The 22,061-nt window shown below is 35.5% G+C and overlaps 2 protein-coding genes across 5 annotated transcripts in view; both read right to left on the bottom strand.

Moving 5' to 3' along the window:
• The window catches only part of LOC136039597 (26S proteasome non-ATPase regulatory subunit 12-like), a 65,900-nt gene extending 57,664 nt beyond the window's left edge, over window positions 1-8,236 (bottom strand). Inside the window, exon 1 of the mRNA XM_065723463.1 lies at window positions 8,155-8,236. The gene's annotated coding sequence lies outside the window, so the exon portion shown is untranslated. The remainder of the gene's footprint in view (window positions 1-8,154) is intronic.
• A 3,419-nt stretch (window positions 8,237-11,655) lies between these two features.
• The window catches only part of LOC136039596 (prestin-like), a 92,124-nt gene continuing 81,718 nt past the window's right edge, over window positions 11,656-22,061 (bottom strand). For 3 of the 4 annotated variants that reach the window (XM_065723458.1, XM_065723462.1, XM_065723461.1), the window contains exons 11-12: window positions 21,802-21,928; window positions 16,115-16,585 (exon numbers count right to left, since the gene is read on the bottom strand). In XM_065723458.1, the coding sequence (XP_065579530.1) occupies window positions 16,434-16,585; window positions 21,802-21,928 (279 nt within the window). In that variant the 3' untranslated portion in view covers window positions 16,115-16,433. Of the gene's footprint in view, window positions 16,586-21,801; window positions 21,929-22,061 lie in introns of all 4 variants that reach the window. The other variant, XM_065723460.1, reaches the window with a different exon arrangement.

The following is a 22,061-nucleotide window of genomic DNA, read 5'->3' as shown; positions in this document are numbered from 1 at the left end:
CATAGTGTCAGAGTTTTTGATTTGCAAGGAACTCCTGATTTCTCTTTTTGCACAACTGTATTAAGTGGCGTGCCCCAGGGCACTATTCTTGGACCAACACTTTTCAACTTCTATGTTAACGAATTACCCACCCTTCTTTCAAATCTTATTACCCTTTATGCTGATGACTCAAAACTAGTTGGAAAAGCGGCTACTCCCTCTGACCAGCAATCAATTCAAACAGATCTTGATAGTCTAGAAAGATGGGCTAACATGTGGCTTCTGACTTTCAATGTTGACAAATGCCATGTAATTCATTTTGGCAAAAATAACAAGCATCATAAGTATTTCCTTCAAGACAACTTCCTTTCTGCTGTTTCCGATGAAAGAGATCTTGGGGTTATTGTAGATCACCAATTAAAGTTTAGCAGCCATGCTAAGTCTGTTTCATCTTCTGCAAATAAAACCCTCGGTATCATAAAAAGAACCATCTCCAGCCGACACCCTAGAGTTCTTATGAAGTTATATAAGGCGCTTGTACGTCCACGCCTGGAGGTTGGAATGTCATTGGCAGCCCCTTTCTTCAAAAAAGATAGGAAGTTGCTTGAGGATGTCCAGCGTCGTGCCACTAAGATGGTTACCAACATGAATAAATTTCCATATAAAGAAAGACTACGTCGTCTGAAGCTGCCAACGCTGACATACCGACGGAAAAGGGGTGACATTATTTTAACCAAAAAAATCTTCTCTAAAAATACCCTTCCCAGTCTCTTTGCACAGCCCTTGCATTCTGGTACTAGAGGACATTCTTTGAAGCTCTCCATGCAGCGTTCCACGAGTAGACATAGAAGCCACTTCTTCAGCCAAAGAATCATCAATATGTGGAACCATCTCCCTGAAGAAACAGTTTCTGCTACTTCAATTGATAGGGAATGGCTCTGCCAGGAGTTCCTTTACAATTGGGAAGCTGCAGAGTCCTCCACAAGAGTCTAATCTAACAGCCACAATCTACACCAAACGAATTCTTTTTTTTTTCTCATGGAGCATCACAAGGATGGATAATCCTTATATCGCTCCAAGCTTGGATTTAAGGTAATTTAAGGTAATAATATGGCTTCAATATTTGGGTAAGGTTAAAAAAAAATAGGGTAAATTTCAATTTGTGATGGAAACAAATGTAATAGTTGAATCAAGGATTAAATTCTGTTTATAGAGGTAAATTTGTGAACACAATTATGCTATAAAAGCTGTATCTAAAATAAGAGGAAAAGGTATATGTAAAGGGCTTAAAATTAAATTTGCAACAGAAATAAATATCATAGTTTTGGATTTAGGATGAAATTCTGATTAAAAAGGTAGTTTTTTTTTGGCTATCTGAATATTCAGTTAATATATTTTGAAATTGAGGGAGAGCTTAGGCCTAGTGGAATTGTTGTCCAAATGTGTAAAGTAGCTTAAAATTAGCCTATTCTGTATATTATGAAGTAACAATTGTTTTGAAAACATGTTTCCTTCTCAACAGCCCCATGTCTAGGCTTATACCAAGCTACCTTCTAGAGAGAAGAAAGTCTAAACTGATAGAACATGCTTTTGTCAGGGTAACAACCATTAGACTACATATTTGATAGGCTAGAGTGCTGATTAGGGAACAAATGGCATAGTTGTTTATTGTAACTTCCAAAGAGCAGCTAATTCTACAGTGTTACTTTTCTAGGCTCTAAGCTATTTTGAAAGGGTAGTTTATTCTTTGCAGAAAATTAGCCTAGGAAAACATTTGTAAAATTCTAGTTTAGCTACCTTTTGCTACTTATCTTGGAAAAGGGGTAGGTTAGGGAAATGGAACTTCCTGTGATGAATCCACAGCCAAAAACACACTTTGGGAAGGTATTCCCAAGCTTCCATATCTCACCTCTTTTAATTTCCATATCTTAGAAATTTGTCTATGTGACAGGTCTTTAGCCTAGGGGAGAGGTGGGTACAGTGGCGCAGTCTGCTACAGTGGCGCACTTGATCCCACTTCCACCTGTAATTAGATTAAATTCTAAAAAAATACGCACTAGGAGGGCAGTCACATGGTCTATGATCGTCAGCCATTTTCAATTTTTTGGGGCGATTGCAGTTTTTGAGGTATGTGATTATGTGCTTTGCAAAATAAAATCTTGGACAAATGGAAAATATTTTTTGACTTTGCTAAGGTTTGTAGGCTAAATAGAGAGTCGAATTCTGGCGAATATTAGTTCATCTGGAAGCTCCAACATTTCTAAACATAGTACAGCCATCTGTTTGTCTCTCGGTCATTATTTCAAATTTTGGTTCACGAAATGGATAAAAGAGGGCATTTCGGCTACAGTGGCGCATTTTGGTGGAGGGTATAGTGGCGCACCCCGAAATTTTTTAAATTCATAAACTTCACGCGGTACGTAGCCTATATGATAGTTTTGACTTCTACTACTACTGCTACAAACTCGTCGCAGCCTTAAGCCGCCTGAGACCGACACACTGGCGAACACTTCTCCTCCATACTACCCAGTTTAAGGCTTCTGCCCCCAAAGATTTTGGGTAATTTCTTATGATCTCTGTTTGTTGTAGTTGTTATTTTCATTGATTTGTATGTGTGTATTATGTTGTCAGTATTGTCATAATTTCTTTTTATTATGTTTAGTGTAACAAGCTTGAAAGCTTACCATATTTGGTATTAATAAATAAATAGGAATAAAGTATCCAGCATGTATGTTAGCATCATCAGGATCCTAAATATCAGAGCAGTCACCATTATAATACATTTTCTGGTTAATTGACATCAAAATTGGATTGGCTCACTTATTTCTAATAATTTCAAACTTGACTAAAGTACATTTATGATCAAATTAATTTTAAATAAGCTATATTAAAACATTCAGATAAATAAAATCTAATGTAGGTCACTGTGTCTTTTTTTCCTAGGCCTATATGCATTACTATAGGCCTAAAGTTTATCTGATTGTTAAGAAATAGAAGTTGGGAATAGAAATAGAGTTCAGTAACAAAGGCTACATCCCCCAAACATTAAATATTGGTCTTTTGCAGAATGCCTAATGAAGCAGAGCGTATGAAGCTTGCCGTGCACGCGGTACTGGAATTGAAGCTTTCACAACGGGCTGCTGCCAAAAAATACGAGATCCCAGAGACAACACTCCGTCGATATGTAAATAAGGCTTGCAACGCGTCAGACAATAAAAAGCTGACTTTAAAATTTGAGCCGAATTACCAAGTCCGTAAAGTGTTAACAAATGAACTTGAACAGCAACTTCACAATTATTTGATAAAGGCATGCAAAATGCACCATGGTTTGACATGACGTCCGCCAATTCGCTTTCGAAATTGCAAAGATGAACCAATTGAAGGTGCCATCAACATGGCATGAGAAAAAGATGACGGGGAAAGACTGGTATTACAGTTACATGAAACGCTTCCCGGACCTGTCTATCTGCAAAGCAGAGGGAACAAGCTTGGCCAGAGCCACGGCATTCAACAGAACAACTGTAAACGAGTTCTATGACAACTTGGAAACTGTTATGAATAAGTTTAAGTTTCAGCCTAGTGATATTTATAACTTAGATGAGACGGGGGCAACAACAGTGTAGAGACCACCAAATGTGATAGCACCCAAGGGGCACAAACAGGTGGGCCAAGTGACTTCTGCTGAGCAAGGCAAACTAACCACAGTCCGCTGCACCATCAATGCTCAAGGTAATTTCTTGCCACCTTACTTCGTCTTCCCAAGGAAAAGATTTGGCTCCCAGTTGATGAATGGTGCACCACCAGGCAGTGGCGGTAGCGGTTCTGCCAAAGGATGGATGACATCTGACATCTTCCTGCTTGTCCTCGAACACGTTGTTAAACATTCCCACTGTACAAAAGAGAGACCCATATTGATGATAGAAGACAACCACTCTTCTCATGTGTTGATCCAGGCCATTCAGTACTGCAAAGATAACAGGATAGTGGTTCTGACTTTGCCACCCCACACCAGCGGAAAGCTACAGCCACTGGACAGAACAGTCTACAAATCATTCAAAAACTACTACAACATCGTCTGCAATGACTGGATGGTCAGGAGCCCCAGACAGACAATTGGCATCTCTATCATCGCTCAACTTATTGGAAAGGCCTTCCAACTCTCCTTCACACAGAAAAACATAGTCAGTGGCTTTGCTGCTACTGGGATTTTCCCCTTCAACTGCCTACTTTTCACAGACGACGATTTTCTCGCATCAGCTGTGACCGACTGACCAGACCCTAATCCCAGAGCAGCTCCAGAGGCCAAAGAAGTTGAGCAAGAATTGAATAGTCACAACAAAGTGGGTCCAAGCTCTGCCTCCCCAAGCACTGCCTTCCCTACCGCCATTACACCCAAGGCTGTAAGGCCCTACCCAAGAGCGCCCCCCAGGAAGCTGTCAGAAGGAGCTCGGAAGAGGAAGAAAACCATTATTGCCACGGATACCCCAGTGAAAGATGCTTTAGAGAAAGAATTCGTGGAAAGGGAGGCAAAGAAACAGGCCAAGATTTCTAAGATTAACCCCAAGACAAAGAAAGCCGTTGTCCAAAAGCCAGTGCCAAAAAAACAGGATGTCCAACCTAAGAAAAAGGGCAGTGCTGTTGGATACTTTGCTAAATTTGACTGCAATTTCAAGAGAAACAGTCATGTAAAGACCCTGTTTTCTGATTCTTCGTCTGATGATGACTTTGGTGACTCTGCCACAAAAGGCAATAGTAGCTGTGATAGTGATGAAAGCCTCCACTGTGGCCTTGAAGACCAAAACGATTTTTTGTGTGACAATGAAGTCCGTGTTGGAGATTATGTTCTTGTTTGCAAGGGGGAGATCAAAAAGAACAAAATTTACTCCATGGGCAAAGTCCTCTCTGAGTCCAGCTTTGACATTGAGCTCATGTATATTAAGAGAATGGTTCCTTTCTACAAGTTCATCAGGACCAGTAAAAATTACACTTTCAGCAAGTCGAGTGTCGAAATGAAGCTACCTGCTCTGAATATTTCTGGTGGCACAGAAAGACAGGCGGAGCAACTGGTCTTCCCCATTGACCTGACTGCTTACAATATTAACTAGTGTGCCTTCTTCTTTTATTTCCAGTTCATTATTTTTTATTTCCTTACTCATTATATGAAGTATTCATCTTTTAAGTATTTTCAGTTCATTATTTTGTACTTCCTTACTCATTAAACAAAGTATTCATCTTAGCAGTTTGATTGCGCCACTGTTCCAGATGGGTTGCGCCATAGTTCCTGACTAGTCGGCAACAATGGCGCAAAACGTGGCTGTCAGAAAACATGACTCCATCAAAAACTGGTTCAAAGAAGAAGTGTGAAATAAACCACCTGTGTAGAATAATAAACTGCCTGCACAACAGTTTAAAAATTGTCCAAAAATGTTAATATTTGCCAAAGTTACGATGCTTTGACCTGAAAGTGCGCCACTGTACCCACCTCTCCCCTACCTATTGAACATTTGACAAAAAAATATTTTACATTAATTTTTAGTTATCAGTTTCTTTTTCTCTGGTTTTAGTTCTGAAAATACAATTCCTTCTGTTTAAATAGAATTTTAATCTATATGAATGTTGTTTTTTTTAATTTAAGAAATATAGGCCTAGGCTATTTGCAGTTCCTTGAAACCCTATAAATTGCAATTGAGCTGTTGTGAAACTGAAAATGGTTTGGTAAATGTTTAGTTTTGTTCCAAGTGCTCTTAACTGGAAACTAGCTGTAAAGCTATAACTGGAAAGCTGTAAAGCAGGATAGTTTCCAGTTTAGAGCGCTTAAAAATGCCAATTCTAATTCTATAATGCTAATTGACCCTCCTCCATGGGGCAAACTAAAAATATGTAAAGCTGGCCTGCTTATAGGTAACATTACCTACAGAGCAGAGCATATTACTCCATGAGCCCCAAGACAGTGGGGTGAGGTATGTATTCTATATTTATTTAATAAACCCTGTTTGAGTTTTTTTTAGTTTTATGGTAAAATTCTAGTTTAGTGACTTTCTGCTATCTTGGAAAGGGGTTAGGTTAGGAAAATGAAACTTTCAGGGATGGGTCTACAGGCTAAAGTATAGCCTATATCCCAGGAGGTATTTTAAAGTACCCACCCCTTCTCCCTCTAGAGAGCCCTGAAATTTACCCACATGCCAGGTCTATACTTATTGAAATTTTGACAAAATAACATTTTACCTTAATTTTCAGTTATCATTGTTAAATAAATATAGAATACAGACCTTTCCCTGCTGCCTGCAGGGCTTATGGACTAATATGATTTGCTCTATAGGTAATGTTCCCTGTAATCAAGCCCACTTTACTCATTTTTAGTCTTGTTGGAGGGGGTGCTATATGCAGTAATACACACTTTAGAGCACTTGGATCAAAACTAAACATTGGTAAAATTCTAGTTAATTGACTTCTTGCTATATCAGAAAGGGTTTAGGTTTGGAAAATGAAACTTTCAGGGATGGGTCTACAGGCTAAAGTATGTCCTGGGAAGGTATTTTAAAGTACATACCTCCATTTCTTCTCCCTTTACAGGGCCCTGAAATTTGCCTACATGACAGGTCTATACCTATTGAAATTTTGATAAGACAAATTTTACCTGAATTTTCAGTTACTAGTTGCTTTTTCTCTGCCTTTAGTTCTGAAAATGCAATTTTTCTTATTTGAGCAGAATTTTGAGCCATATAAATGGTTTTTTTTCAAAATTTAGGAAATGTATTTGTATATCTTTAAAACCATATAAAATGGAATTGAGCAAAGTTGTGAAGCTGAAAACAATTCTGTTCAACTTCAATTAAGCAGAAGATCTATTTTGAAAAATTTCACTTTTTTAAAGGTATCAAAGGTCAGGGCCCTCTAGAGGGAGAAGGAGTGGAGGTAGTTGCTTCAAAGTACCTTCCCAGGACAAACCTTAGTCTGTAGATTCATCCCTGAGAGTTTCATTTTCTTAACCTAAACACTTTCTGAGATAGCAAGAAGTAAATTAAATAGAATTTTACCCTAAACATTTAGCAATGGTTTTGTTGTGCTTAATGCTGAAGACCTATTTTACAAGGTTTCATATTTATAAAAAAAAAGGTTTTTAAAGGTCATCAAAGCTCAGGGCCCTCTAGAGGGAGGAGTGGTGGTAGATACCAAAACATGGGCATTGTTTGGGGAGGGCAAGAGGATAATGGCCTCCTCCAATAATGAAGAAAAAAAATGGTAAAATTCTAGTTAACTGACTTCTTGCTATATCAGAAAGGGTTTAGGTTAGGAAAATGAAAGTTTGAGGGGTGGGTCTACAGGCTAAAATATGTCTTGGGAAGGTAGGCTATTTTAAAGTACCCACCTCCACTCCTTCTCCCTCTAAAGGGCCCTGAAATTTGCCTACATACCAGGTCTATTACCTACTGAAATTTTGACAAAACAACATTCTAACTTAAATTTCAGTTACCAGTTGCTTTTTGTCTGCCTTTAGTTCTGAGAATGTAATTCTTGTTATTTAAGTAGAATTTTAGCCATATCAATGCTTTTTCTCGAAATTTAGGAAATGTATTTGCATGTCTTTAAAATCTTACAAAATGGAATTGAGCAAAGTTATGAAGCTGAAAATAATTTGTTTGTACTTCAATTAAGCAGACGATTCACTTTCATAACACACTTATTTTTAAAGGTCAGGGCCCTCTAGAGGAGGAAGGAGTAGAGGTAGTTGCTTTGAAATACCTTCTCAGGCCATACACTAGTCTGTAGATTCATCCCTGAAAGTTTAATTTTCCTAACCTAAACCCTTTGAGATAGCAAGAAGTCAAATGACTAGAATTTTACAAAAAAAAATTGTTAAATATCCCATGCCCCTTGATTATCTGGATAGGGACTCCTCTTGCCCTCCTCTCCCCCAAATGAAATTTTGGAGATTTGCCCCTGCTTCAAAATAAATTTCTGGAACATAGATTGTAGATCCATCCCTGAAAGTTTCTTTCTTTAAGACCCCTTTCCAAGATAGCAAAAAGTAGGCCTAGCCTAACTACAATTTTACCAAAAGATTTGACTTTGCATTTTCTTTACAGAAAATTACCCAGGAGAATTTTGATTTCACATATTAAAGCATAAAAAATATATGGAACTAAAAATTGTATGAAATCAAAGTAAGCTTGCCAATGAGTCTATAAATATGGGCCTATTAGGCACCAAAATCAAAAAAATGATGAATCAAATTTGTCTATGTTATTTCTTCAACAAATGTTGCATTTACCCGGAATAGCCATCTAAAAAATTTTCACAAGACAAGTAAAGAGAGCGGTATATATATAAACATATATATATATATATATATATATATATATATATATATATATATATATATATATATATATATATATATATATCCTTGGTAATAGATATTTTACCTTTGTAATTACTGGTACTCTTTGGTAATAATCCGATATGATGTCTGAGAGTTTTTGGAGAATCTTTGAAGAAATAACAAAAAAATTAGTTTTTACATAAGTTGATTTGTTACAAACTTATTTTCAATAAAGTGTGCTAACCTGAGCTTTGTTTGATATGTCTCAGATTTATCAACCCTCGTTCAGTTTTAAGTTCAAACATTGAAATCGCTCTACCTCCCTATTCTAGAATTTGCAAAATTTTGGGTTTCTAGGCTGAGGACTAGTCTTAGAACTAATATCGGTCGATCAACCTGTCCCATTCCAAACAGGGACGGGAAAGACCAAGTGTGATGTAAAAAAAAATAGACCTTTTGACTTAAGATTTTTTTCTCTTGAAACCAAGAACTTAGTATACTATAGACACCAAAAAACGTTACGGAGAGGACATATTTTTTTGTGTCAATCTTCAATGCTTTAAAGATTTGGAAAATCATAATTATAGTGCAAACACTGTTCAATGGAGTAAAGATTCTAACTGGAGAGAATGGTAACGTTGTCAAGTAGGCACGGAGCTGCAATGATTTTTTGAAGAAAATTCACTACTCGGAGTTTCGCTACTCAGAATTTCTTGATAAAAAAAAAGAAAGAGAACTGAAAAAAAAATTCCTTGTGTTTATAAAACTTTCATGGAATTGAATTTTGGCTTTTAGTAGGTGACCGCGATTAATAAATTGCGCTCAATAGTGGTTATTAAAACCTATTATAATAATCACTTGCCCATTGTGCAATAGAGCTGAATAATCTGCAATTTGTTCTTTTCTAGATAGGAAATTTTTGGTGTTGAACATGAGCTTGGTGTGAAGTTTTTGTGAAGCATAGGAAAAATTGCGATGAAGCATGGACGCTCCAAAAAGTAGATGAAGATTTGCTAGATATTTCCAGAAAAACTGCATATGAATTGTTCTGGGTATCCGGCTAACCGTATTTCAAACGGTAGTCTATATGACAAGTGTGGTTTTATCTCGTTTCTAGGGCTATAATGAGAGAAAGGTTGAGATGGCTAAGTTAAGTTTTACGGATGAAGGATGATAGGTTGCCTAATATCGTTGCTTTGGCGAACCATCTTGGACTAAACAGAAAGCAGGTCGTCCACGGTTGGGGTGAGTATATAAAGAAAGATATGAAGGAAATGGGAACTTCCTGGGAGAGTGTAAGGAGGGAGGCTTTGAATAGAATAGGATGGAGAAGGAGCGTACGTAGCTGTATTGGTTGGCCTCAGGTGACTTGGTGCTGCGGTCACTTGTTAGTAATCGTAGGAAATTCCTAATGTGATTATCTACCAAATTAAATTTATAATCTTAGGCATTTTTCACTGACAAACGTGATTCTTAACAGAATTGAGAATTATCAGTTGAATAATTGGATTGTCGAATGCAACAGTGGAACACTAAATATTCTGAGCCCAAACCAGGTCAAAAATAAATAATTCTTATCCAAAATCTTCTTTTGAGCATACTTGCCGAATTCACATTCGAGATTAAGATGAATAAAAAAATCAACTAAAGTAAGAGGCGATATTAAAACTTGATACGAGCAGAAATTGTTCCGTATTTGCCATGGCAACGACAGTTACCTAAACGAAACAATAATTTTATAACTTCATGACCCTGTATTTTATTTTTCGTGCTTCTTAGCTGTCTTCTACTAACCTCCTTAACTAACTATCTAACTACCTTTAACTAACTTCTTATCTATTTATAACTTCAAGACCGTCTAAAAAATAGGCCAATAAACCGCAATTAATGAACGGAATTACTTGCTGCAGCTGGTGATTAGTTACAGTTACGACTGCAACTATTTGTGACTACTACTGTTTGCGACTGCAACTACTTGTGACTGCTATTATTTCTGACTACAGCTACTTGTGACTGTTACTACTTGCAACTGCAACTTTTTGTGACTACGCGACTACGACTCATTACGAATTCTTGCGATCACAAATGCTTGGACCAGTGACTACAAGTTATTGCGACTGTGACTGCGATTACTTGCTGCAGCTGATGATTAGTTAAAATTACGACTGCAACTATTTGTGACTACTACTATTTGCGACTGCAACTACTTGTGACTGCAGCTACTTGCGACTGTAACTTTTTGTGACTACGAGACTACGACTCATTACGAATTCTTGCGATCACAACTGCTTGCACCAGTGACTAACATTTATTGTGACTGTGATTGCGATTACTCACTGCAGCTGGTGATTAGTTACAATTGCGACTGCAACTACTTGTGACTGCTACTTTTTGCGACTGCAACTACTTGTGACTGCTATTATTTGCGACTGCAACTGCTACTACTTGCGACTGCAATTTTTTTGTGACTACGTGACTGCGACTCATTGCGAATTCTTGCGTTTATAACTACTTGCAGCAGTGACTTGCAGTAGTAGCAGCACTTATATCATAATCTTTTGTTTTTTTTTATACAATTTATACCTTTTCCCAATCATTCATATTGTTTTATCCTAATTCTTAAATTCACAAATATTTCATACTTTGGTAGCATATTCATCTTCTTCTACTACTACTAACAGTTCATCGTAACATATTCACCCAAGGCAACAACACAAGTTCGTTTTCTATCCCAATTTTCTTAGAGCTTCTGTCTTGGATTAGTCTTCTAGAGTTACTAGCCCTTAAAATATACTTACAGTGCCTTCCCATCTCAGCTGAAGAAATAATATTTTCAATTGGTCCTAGCTAGATTGAAAAATGGCACAACTTTTGGTAGTTAACATGGTTTTTCCATATAATTTGTCCTAGGTTTTCGTCAGTGTTGCCACGAAAAAGCTTTGAAAAAAAGCTACTCTCATAGACACGAGAAGGTCTATTGGTCTATATCCACGAGTTTGGTGCCACATGTTTTTAGCTTATCTTTTGCTAATTTTTCAGCCATTCTTTTTAAATAGGCACCCGCTACAACCAGAAACTATATAACTACATAAGGAGATATTTCTTCGACCAGCTCAAACCATCTAAATTTCAATTTCACTATCCTTTGTATTTGTTACGACACTGGGATAGAAGTATATTTTTGTAAGGCGTAGAGCTGCACCTAAAAATTAATATTTAATTGATTATATTAATATATAATATCATATAACTAAAATACCATATTAATACCTAATTAATATCTAAAATCCTTCCAAAATTAATCTTTTAAATATATAGAAAAACAAATAAAACTGATAGCTGAAAAAAATTGGTAAAATATGATAAATTTATTTTTTCTAGAAACACCAACAATTTTGTAACACAGTGAAAACAAGTATAACCAAAATCAACAAAAAGTGAAAATTAAACAAAAATAAAACCAGACACTATAAACACAATAAAAATAAGATCCTAAAACTTTAATACACCGCCTTCAAATTCTTTTAGAGCAGCTTTTCAATGCATGGGTTTGTACTACAAGCGCCTACCATTAATATCTTTGAAGATTCCAACAGACAAAATTCAATAAAAAGATTCAACAAATCCGATAGAAGAAAGTGTTTGCACTGCCAGCACCTGTCATTAACATCTTTTTCAGGATTCACCAGATACAATTTAAATAAAAGATTCAACAAACCGATTAGAAGCCCCTGTTTGCACAACCAGTTCATGTCATTAATATCTTTGAAGAAATAAAAAAATAAATTCCATAAAAAAAGATTTAGCAAAACCCAATGAAGCATGTTTTGTACTGCAAGAGCCTGCTATTAATATCTTAGTAGGATTCAACATATATAATTCAATTAAAAAATTAAACACATCCACTCGAAGAACGTGTTTACACTGCTAGCGCCTACCCATAATATCTTTAAATTTTTCAACGGATAAAATTCAATAAAAATATTCAACAAACCTATTCGAAGCATTTTACAGCACGCCTACCTATAATATCTATGAAGGATTCAACAAATAAAATTCAATAAAAGGATTTAATAAATCTGTTCGAGGCATGTTTTTGCACTACTAGCACCAATTCATATCATCTTTGAAGGATTTAGCAGATAAAATCAATAAAAAGATTTCACAAACCAGGTTGACGCATGGTTTTGTTCTGCAAAGACCAAATGTTTCCCTTGTTAATTTCATTTGAAATAATATATCTTAAATATTCAAATAAAAATTTTTATTATTCAATGATTGAATTTTACTTAAGTTTTCTTTTATCAAAATATAACAAAGCATCTAAATAGGATAAATTAGCTAAAGAAATGGGTATACTCAGATATTTCATTATATTGAGATAAAGACACTAAAGTAAATTTAATCAATGACACTTTATTTTACTAATCTAAATATTTTACATTTATAGTCTTAAATGCAGTTTCCAAATGGCAAATTACATACTTCATGAACAGCAGCGGTAAATGACGAAACTGTTTTCTTGCCACAAAAATATCAGTGATTACCTTAATGTGTGGGGAGAATACAAAAATCCTTTGCTCCTAAGAGCAACATATTTAAAAATAAATGAGAAGGCATTCGGGGGAGAGGGTGTGGCATCTGACTTATATTGACAAATCACACTTAAAAATATATATTTTCCAACGATTCAATATCGTTTTTCGGTAAATAGAAAGGGAAGCTACCATAAGGGACTTCTTGTGACGGGAGGATGTCCTCTTTGTGTTCTGGCATATTTTTGTAAGTAAAATTAATTTTGTCGATACAATAATGCGAAATCACTCTTTGACCATTATTTAAAATTAAAAATAATATATTAGATTAACGATGACATTTAAAGTAGAAATAATATTAAGTGGCCTTCAGAATGATATTTTATATGTCTATTTGAAATGTAATGCCACTGACAAGAGAGTAGGGGAATTAAAAAAAAGCCAGCCTTGACAAATATTCAAAAATCTGTCCACTTTAATTAAAAACTAGAAACTTTTGTTTTCAAATCCTGATAACCAAATTGTTTTGAAATTCCAGGATTGCAAAACGAGGCAAAAGACACTAACAATCTCAATTTGTCAATCCTGGTCGTATTCTCTCACAATGGCACCCCTTTGTATGACTAAGAGCACCACACAAGTTACAACAGCTAAGCCCACGCCCAATAACAATTTAGTTATCTTTTCCCCTCACCCCCACAGAGGCCAAACAAACGTTGGCCTCTAAAAGGACGTAAACATGACATTATTTGTTACTTCTTAGTCAATTTGCTTAAGGTCAAATAACCCCTTTTGGTAGCTACCGCGATAAATAAAACTAATATACACCTCAATTAGTTTCAATCAATTATGATTAGCTAGGTATAAGCGCAACATACCAGAAGATAAATAATAAGCTGATAAAGCACAAACTCTTGGTAAGCTAGGTACATATCACAGAGATATTTTTTTCAAAAAGAAAATATTTATAAATAAATAAAAAAAACTTGTAAATGAGTCTACAAAACATTTGCCATAACTGTGACAATTGGTTACAATCTATAGGTTAGATTGTAACCTATTGTAACAATAGGTTAAAAATTATTCAAATAGCTTACAATCTAACAAATGCACTGCTATTCACGATTTTACACAATACGGTATATTAAAAACTGCACGAACATCTTATCCTAAATGGCAGTCTAATTGAATAAATTATATATTAAGCTAGGCTATTAAAAGATTAGCTTTGGTGCCTCTTTATTGATTAGATTTATTCAATAATTGGCACTGAACAATGCAGAGAAGGGACACATTTTCTTTTTTTACCTAATGTACGGATCAGTATAAATATCAATGCACTGCAGTCATACAAGGGGAAGGGGATTTGTTCAGGCGCAGCTATAAACTAGTACTGAAAGACAAGGATTTATTTCTTTTTCTACATATTGTAGATCGTGGAATCCAGGTATGGGGGAGGGGTTGTTTGTTTGTTCTAGCGCAGGGAGAATTGGCAATGAAGTGAAGCAGATTTTTCTTTTTCACTTATTGCATGAATCAGTAACGGCACATTACAGGAATAAATGCCAAGGGGGAAGGGGGTATTCAGATGCAGAAAAATGTGGCACTAAATTACAGTAAATTTACACAATTTGATTCAGACACATAATCAAATCTAGAATTGTGGCATTGATTCAGGAACTAACGTGGATAAAGTATAAAATTTGTCAGGCGGATCAAAACGTGGCAAAGTTACAGCAGATTTATTTCTTTTCCCCCTTAACGTCTCTGTCAGTATCTATACATTGCAGAGACATGGACATGAGGGGGGCTGCTGGTCTACCCTTTGTGTGAAGTTTTACGGTTCAAATAATTTTTTTTATAACTGACAATATATTTTTCATACAAATCACCTATTTATACTTTTTTTTTGTAATTTAACCACTTCTCCCTATTAAAAATCCGTGCATACAGGTTTGATACATTGTTCAGTCCAAAATGTTATAAGGGAAAGGCTCGTTTTTATCATTACTTCAATTAAAATACAATTCTATTGTAAACTTCAAAATCTGAGAACATTTTAGGCGAATTAGACGTTTAACGTAAAGTTTAACATTCTCATGTCTGATTATTCAATAAACCTTTGATTTTTTTTCAAAAGTTACATTATTTTTCGAGTAAATCATTTTTTCTTCAAACAAACACATTCTTTTTGAAATAATTCCTATTATAGTAGATATATTTATTACTACATGTATTTTATAACAACGTCCTATAGCAACTTTTGGAAAACCCTAAATAGAAAGAGTGAGAGTCAATAAGAATACTTAAATAAGGGTACTCAAGACTAATTACTCGAGTTCTCACTAAGAGTACTTAAGAAATGAAATACTCATTATGTGTACTCAAAAAAGAGTACACAAGGGAGTACTCTTATCTTGATAAGTACTTCTAATTCAGTGAGTACCACTAATCAAGATGACTACTCGAGAAGCATCTAAGATGAGTTACTCGAGTGCTCACTAAGAGTACTCAAGAAATAGGATACTCACGATGAATACTGAAATAAAATACAAATACAAGTAATGAGTACTCAAATAAGAGTGCTAAAAATGAGTACCGTAACCAAGATGAATAAAAAACTCAAAGGTCTAATTGAAAATTTAGTATTCTAAATTCTAAAGGTAATAATAGTGATAATGGTATCTTAGATGATAATAATACTTCAAGCGTAATATTAGAAACTTACTGAACAAACTATGCGACGCGACAAACCAAGCAACAGTAGTATATCAGGTGACAATACTAATTCAAGCTAAATTTTAGGAACTTACTCAACAAAATTTAATTTATTTTGAATTAGTTCATTATTAAAAAGATTTAACTGTTGGATTTATTTATTTCTAATTGGTTTCAGGTTATGATACTAGTGATACTAGTATCTCAGGTAAAAATAATATTCTGAGTCTAGTATTAGGAACTTATAAACCAATTATATCAGATGATTAACCATGTTATAATTAATATATCAGGTGACAATAATAATTCAAGCACGATTTTAGGAACATAGCAAACGAAATGTAATCTATTTTGATTTATTTCATCATTGCTTTATCCACTTATTTTATTTATTTGAAACCAGTTTTCTAGTGATATTAACATTTCAAATTATAATATTCCAAGTATAATATTAGGAACTTACTAAACAAATTATACGAGGTCATAGACCATTTTGTAATTAATATATCAAGTGACAATAATATTTCAAGCATAATTCTAGGAACTTACTAAGCATTCATTTCTTTATTATTTTTTTTTAACTACTAAATAATTTATCCAAATAATCTTAGTGCATATAAATACATACATACAGTACATAGTGCCTGATACCACAGCACACGTTAGTGAGCCGCTAGCAGCCCGAAAAAAAAGTTCCACGACGAGTTGGGTAACAACTTTCACTACTTGTAGTCTCCTCCTATACAGAAACCTAAAATACATTTTGCCGTCACTCCAAAAGCAATTATCCTCTGCAACCCTTTAAGTACACCGGTAATGATCAAAATACCTAGTTGCCTACGTGGCACAAGATAATATCAATAAATACATCACATTCATCATCTGCATTCAATGTTAACTTCTCCATTGGCCAAGTTGTGTAATAGTCCACTTTTTGTGTAAGTAACAGCATCTGCCACAGTTGCAAATAGATAAACGTGGCTCATGCTTGACAAATCTTGACACTTATTGAGTCTTTCCATTACACCTCCTGTAAGTAAAAAATTATGTTATTCCTAGTACAAATAAACTAAAGGAAATCATCTCATGTAGGTGTATGCTTCTTAATGTAACTAGTGAGAGGGTCTAGAGGGGGGCTATGCTCCACCAGGATGTGGGCACCTCCCACTCTAACAAAAATATTAGTCAAGAAAAAATTGTGTAAATGCAGCAGCGATTTTAGGGGAGAAGGGGCACTTGCCCCGGGCGCAGAAGTTTTAAGGGTTCAAAATTTCAATAGATAATCTAACAGTTATAATCATTTTGTAATTTAAGAAATTTTATTTTTGTTAAGATAAAGTAGAGGGCACAGTTGACAGTAAGTATAAGCAAATTGAATACGAAATATTCGTTTTTCCCATATCTTAATGACCATTCCTTGAAAATAAAAGTAATTAGCAATAAAAGTAACATATTGCAAGGATTTATATCCCATTCAGTTGTTCCAAGAACTCCAAAATATGAAAAAAATAATTCAGCACCGACTTATTTTCTTAAAGAAACCTATAGACGTGTTAGAATTAATTGTACAATGCGGATATGAAGAGGTTTTCGCAAAAGAAAGAGCTGTCTATCCAATATCATTAGCGATTGCAGTGTCGGTGGCCAGTAATTAGAGGTCGTTTACCTTAGAATTTAGATCCTCCACAGCCAAGAATGGCACAAAAGGCGTCTATAAAATCTCGCCACACATCACGGAGCTGAGGTGCAGCCCTGACGTTCCCCACGGACTTTGGAGAGACATCTCCCTTCTACTCAGATCATGCTTCATATTGTTGTCACAAGGTTTGTCTTAGTCAACCTCTTTTGCGCCTCTTTTCGGGGCACCACTCATAAAATGTATATGGGAGTTAATCCTCTTGTATACGAAGGACTGGGTCAAGATACGTCTATCTCCTACATTTCAGAAGGTCAGTAGCTAATGGCTGACTGATTTGCCAGCGAACTCTTATGTTCGTGACATTATTCTGCATCAATATGTTCATTATTTTTATAAGGAGTTTTTATAAGTTTTTAAAAGCTAAGACACTTTTCTCCAGTTGGACAATTAGTTTCCAGCATTCCCTTGCATAAGAGAATGAACATCACATTGCTAACCAGAGGCAGAGCTTAAAGCACATAAGAGTATTTTCTTCTGCATCAGATTGGTTTCAACTTATTAAAAGCTGATCTTGCCCAATCCTCCTCTTGATTTCGTTGGCTATTTCGCAATTATAATCAACCCAACTACCGAGATATTTAAATTCATTGATCTGTTCAAATACTTAATCTTTGCATTTTAGTGTCACCAGAGTCAGATGTAGTCATGCTCTGTATCCTACTGACACCAATTTCTAAGCCCCAATTTCGGCCCAGTGGCCCAGTGGAGACCCCAATTTCTCGGCCTTCCTCTCAATGGCGTCGAGTAGCAGCTGCATACGCTGTTTTGCTTCTTTGAGAGGAACAACGTAGTCAGCGAAGTCCATGCCAGAGATCTGTCGGTTACAAATCTTCACTGCTGAATCTGAAGACTGCCTTAGAATAGCATATAACAATAACAAGCAGGAAGTGGGATAGGACTTATCCCTGCTGGACACCAGAAATCATCTAAAAGAAACGCGTATCTCTATTTTCTGTGCAATAATCACACCCATAGAGTGCGATTATTATTTTAACTAGTTTATTAGGTACTCCGTAATAATATAAGATCGTTTGATCAACAGAATCGAATGCCTTTTAAAAATCAATTAAGAGCTAGCATACTTTTCTTTCGTCCCATTCCCTGGACTCTTGAACCATTAGTCCAACCTTTTCTGATTTTTTCGTTATTCTAGATTAACACTAGGAGAACAGAGGATCCCATCTACTCCAGAGGAAAGTCTATTCTTCAACTTTTTCACAGCTGCTGTTACTTCTTCGGTGCTTTCACCACTAACGTCAAATAATAAGAAAGGTCAGATCAACTATGGGCCATAGTCTGGAATCTTAAACCATTATTCTAAGAATTAAAATAAAGTCAGAACAAGACTTTCGAAGTCGACAGCGGTTTTAGTCTTCTTTGGGGTAAGTCTATGGATGTTCTTTGGCGTTGTATTTTATAATTAGAATCTAATCGACTCCAAAGGCATGTCCATTTTTCAACCTCTTCACAGTTGTTGTTACTTCTTCGGTGCTAGAGGGGGGGGGGTACTACTTACGTCAATTAGTAAGAAAGGTCAGATCAACTATGGGCCATAGTCTAGAGTCTTAAACCATTAGTCTAAGAATTAAAATAAAGTCAGAGCAAGACCTCCCAGGTCAAAAGCCGTTTTAGTCTTCTCTGGGGTAAGTCTAGGGATATTCTCAGGTGTTGTATTTTGCTAGGTAAAGACGTTAAGTTGATGCCCCTCCAGTTGCCACAGATTAGCACATCACTTCTCTTGAAGAGTTTGACCGGTATGTCCCTGGTAAAATCTTTTGGGACTTTTCGGTTATTTCAGATAAACACTAGGAAATCTTAGCATTCAATCGACTTTAGAGGTGCGTCCATTTTTCAACTTTTTCACAGTTGTCATTACTTCAGAGCAAGATCTACCAGGTTGACAGGCGACTTAGTCTTCCCTGTGTCTAAGGATGTTCTTAGGCGTTGTATTTTGCTAGGAAAAGACGTTAAGTTGATGCCCGTCCAGTTGCCACAGATTAGCACATCATCCTTCTTGAGTTTGACCGGTATGTCCCTGGTAAAATCTTTTGGACTTTTTCGTTATTCCGGATGAACAGTAGGAGAGCAAATCATCCCATTGACTCCACATGCATCTCCATTTTTCAGCTTCTTTACAGCTTTAGTTATTTCTTCGGCAGGGGGGGGGGTCAGCACTTACGTCAATTAGTAAGTAAGGTCAGATGAACTATGAGTCATAATCTGGACAATTAAGCCATTGGTCTAAGGATGAAAATAAGATTAGAGCAAGACCTACCAGGCCAAAAGCCGTGTTTCTACTCCCTAAGGTAAGTCTAGGGCTGATCTTAGGTGTTGATTTTACCAGGCAAAGACGTTAAGTTGATGTCCCTCCATTTGCCACAGATTAGCGCATCACCCTTTTTAAAGAGTTTGACCGGTGTGTCCCAGGTCCAGTATTTTGGGACATTTTCGGTATTCCAGATGAACACCCATTTTTCAACTTTTTCACAGCTGTCGATACTTCCTCAGTACGGGGGGGGGGGGGTCAGCACTTAGTTAAATTAGTAAGAAAGGTCAGATTAACTATTGCTCATGGCCAGATCGATTATGGGCTAGGAGCAACTAAATGATTTAGCACTAATAAGCATAGAACGTGAAGAATTAAAAGCAATCAATTAAGACGAGATCATTAACAATTTTTCAGAGACTAAAGCAGGAAAAGTCAGATTTAAATAATTGGGAACATTTGTTACTAATCCAAATTTTTTAAATTCGGCCTGAAAATTTTAGTTGATACGGGATGGGTGCTAATCAATATTTTGCCCCGGGCGTGAGAGAGGCCTGAACCACCCCTGTGTAAATGCAAATTCAGGAGGAGGGACTAAAACATCTCCCCGATTTATCTTTACTCACATTTTAGATTATCTTTAAAGACCTTTCTTCTGCAATGTAAGTTCTTTGTAAATACACAATAGCGTCAAATAGCGTTAATGAGCATAGAACGTGAAGAATTAAAATCAATCAATTGGAACGAGATAAATAATGATTATGCAGAGACTAAAGCAAGAAAAGTCAGATTTAAATAATTCGAAACATTTGTTAGTAACATAATTTTTTTTAAATTCATCCTAATAATTTTAGTAGACAGGGGGGGGGGGGGAGCTAATAAAATTTTGCCCCGGGTGCGAGAGAGGCCAGAACTACCACTTTATAAATACAAAATTGGGAGGAGAGGCTAAAGCACCTCCCCGGTTTATCTTTGCTCTCATTATAGATGAATTTTACAGACCTTTCTTCTGCAATGAAGTTCTTTGTAAATATACAAAATTCTTCATCACCTCTTACTATCCAACATCACCTTCTTCACACTCAATCACCTAAACTTCATTCATCAACACATTCACCTTATTCAACATCACATTCACAACTTCACTTCTTGCAAGCTCAAACAAGTCTCCGTAACATTAATTATCGGCCCTATTCTCTATGCCAAGCAGCACTAGATAGGACAACAAGGGAAAGTCCTATTCTTGCACCCTGAACTCTCAAAAGCTCCAAATTTATTCTTTTCGCTAATATTTTTTATCAGAAACATCCAGATCGTCGATCTTTCGTCCTATTGCAAGTAATTCAGTCACTTACAAATCAATTTTTAAAAGAACTAATCACGTTACTTTAACTTGTAACAAAATTAATTACATTACATTCATTACAAATTAATTATTAAAAACAGAATAGTAAGAATTAATTTCCAGTCTATTCAAACAAATCCCTATGTAATTTGGCTAGGAAATTAAACAGATAACTTGAGGCTTCAGAGAAGGGCAACCTTTGTATGATAGCAGTTTTTGCTACAAAAGTTTTGGCACCAATTCTTGGAAGGGAAAAACAGGGCAAAACACGAATTTTGTGGTGAAACCTTCCTAAAGAAGAGTACACGCTTTTACCACTATCTTGACACTCACATTTAAATGTCCCCTGTCATTCTTCAGTGTCCAGATGTACCAAAATTGTATTTGCACTGCTGCACAATAAATATAACACAATTATAAATGCATATGTTTATAATTATATAAATTATATATATATATATATATATATATATATATATATATATATATATATATATATATATATATATATATATATATATATATATATATATATATATATATATATATATATATATATATATATATATATATATATATATATATATATATATATATATATATATATATATCACTTTTTACTGGCGATTGTGGTTCAGTCTTAGAAAAACTTTAAGGGGCTAAGGTTTATTTTGCCTAATAATGGCCTTAACCTAATGTAATTCTAAAGACGCATTTTTAAATAATTTTTATTGTCAAGATGCGATTTTTCTCCAGATATATCTCGTTATTCAGGAGCTCCCCCCCCCCTCTTCTTATGAAGACAACCTTTAGTTTTATATTCAGAATATTACGCAGAAGGAGAGGAACTGGCGCCTTCTAGATAACCCAAAATTGAATTGGTTCTGCGAATAGGTACAATTCTGTTGAATTAATTCAAATATTTTGGGGTCTTACCTTTTTGGTAGACGACAAGAACATCAGTTTTTTCTCCAATTAAATCTTTAATCAACGTTGTTACAGCGCGACATCCGGCCATGTCAATGAAACTCACAGAAGTAAAATCCAAAACAACGTACTGGATCTTAATAAAAGAAAAAAATTAATTTAACACCAAACAGAATTTAGCACAAAATCCACAAACAAATTATAATCTAGCCCACGAACACCAAATACAAAAAAAGGGTCAAAAGTTTTGCTTTCAAACTTAAATTCTT

The sequence above is a fragment of the Artemia franciscana genome, chromosome 19 (genome assembly GCF_032884065.1).
Source record: "Artemia franciscana chromosome 19, ASM3288406v1, whole genome shotgun sequence".
NCBI classification, from domain to species: Eukaryota; Metazoa; Arthropoda; class Branchiopoda; order Anostraca; family Artemiidae; genus Artemia; species Artemia franciscana.
This window is presented reverse-complemented; position numbering and strand designations above follow the sequence as displayed.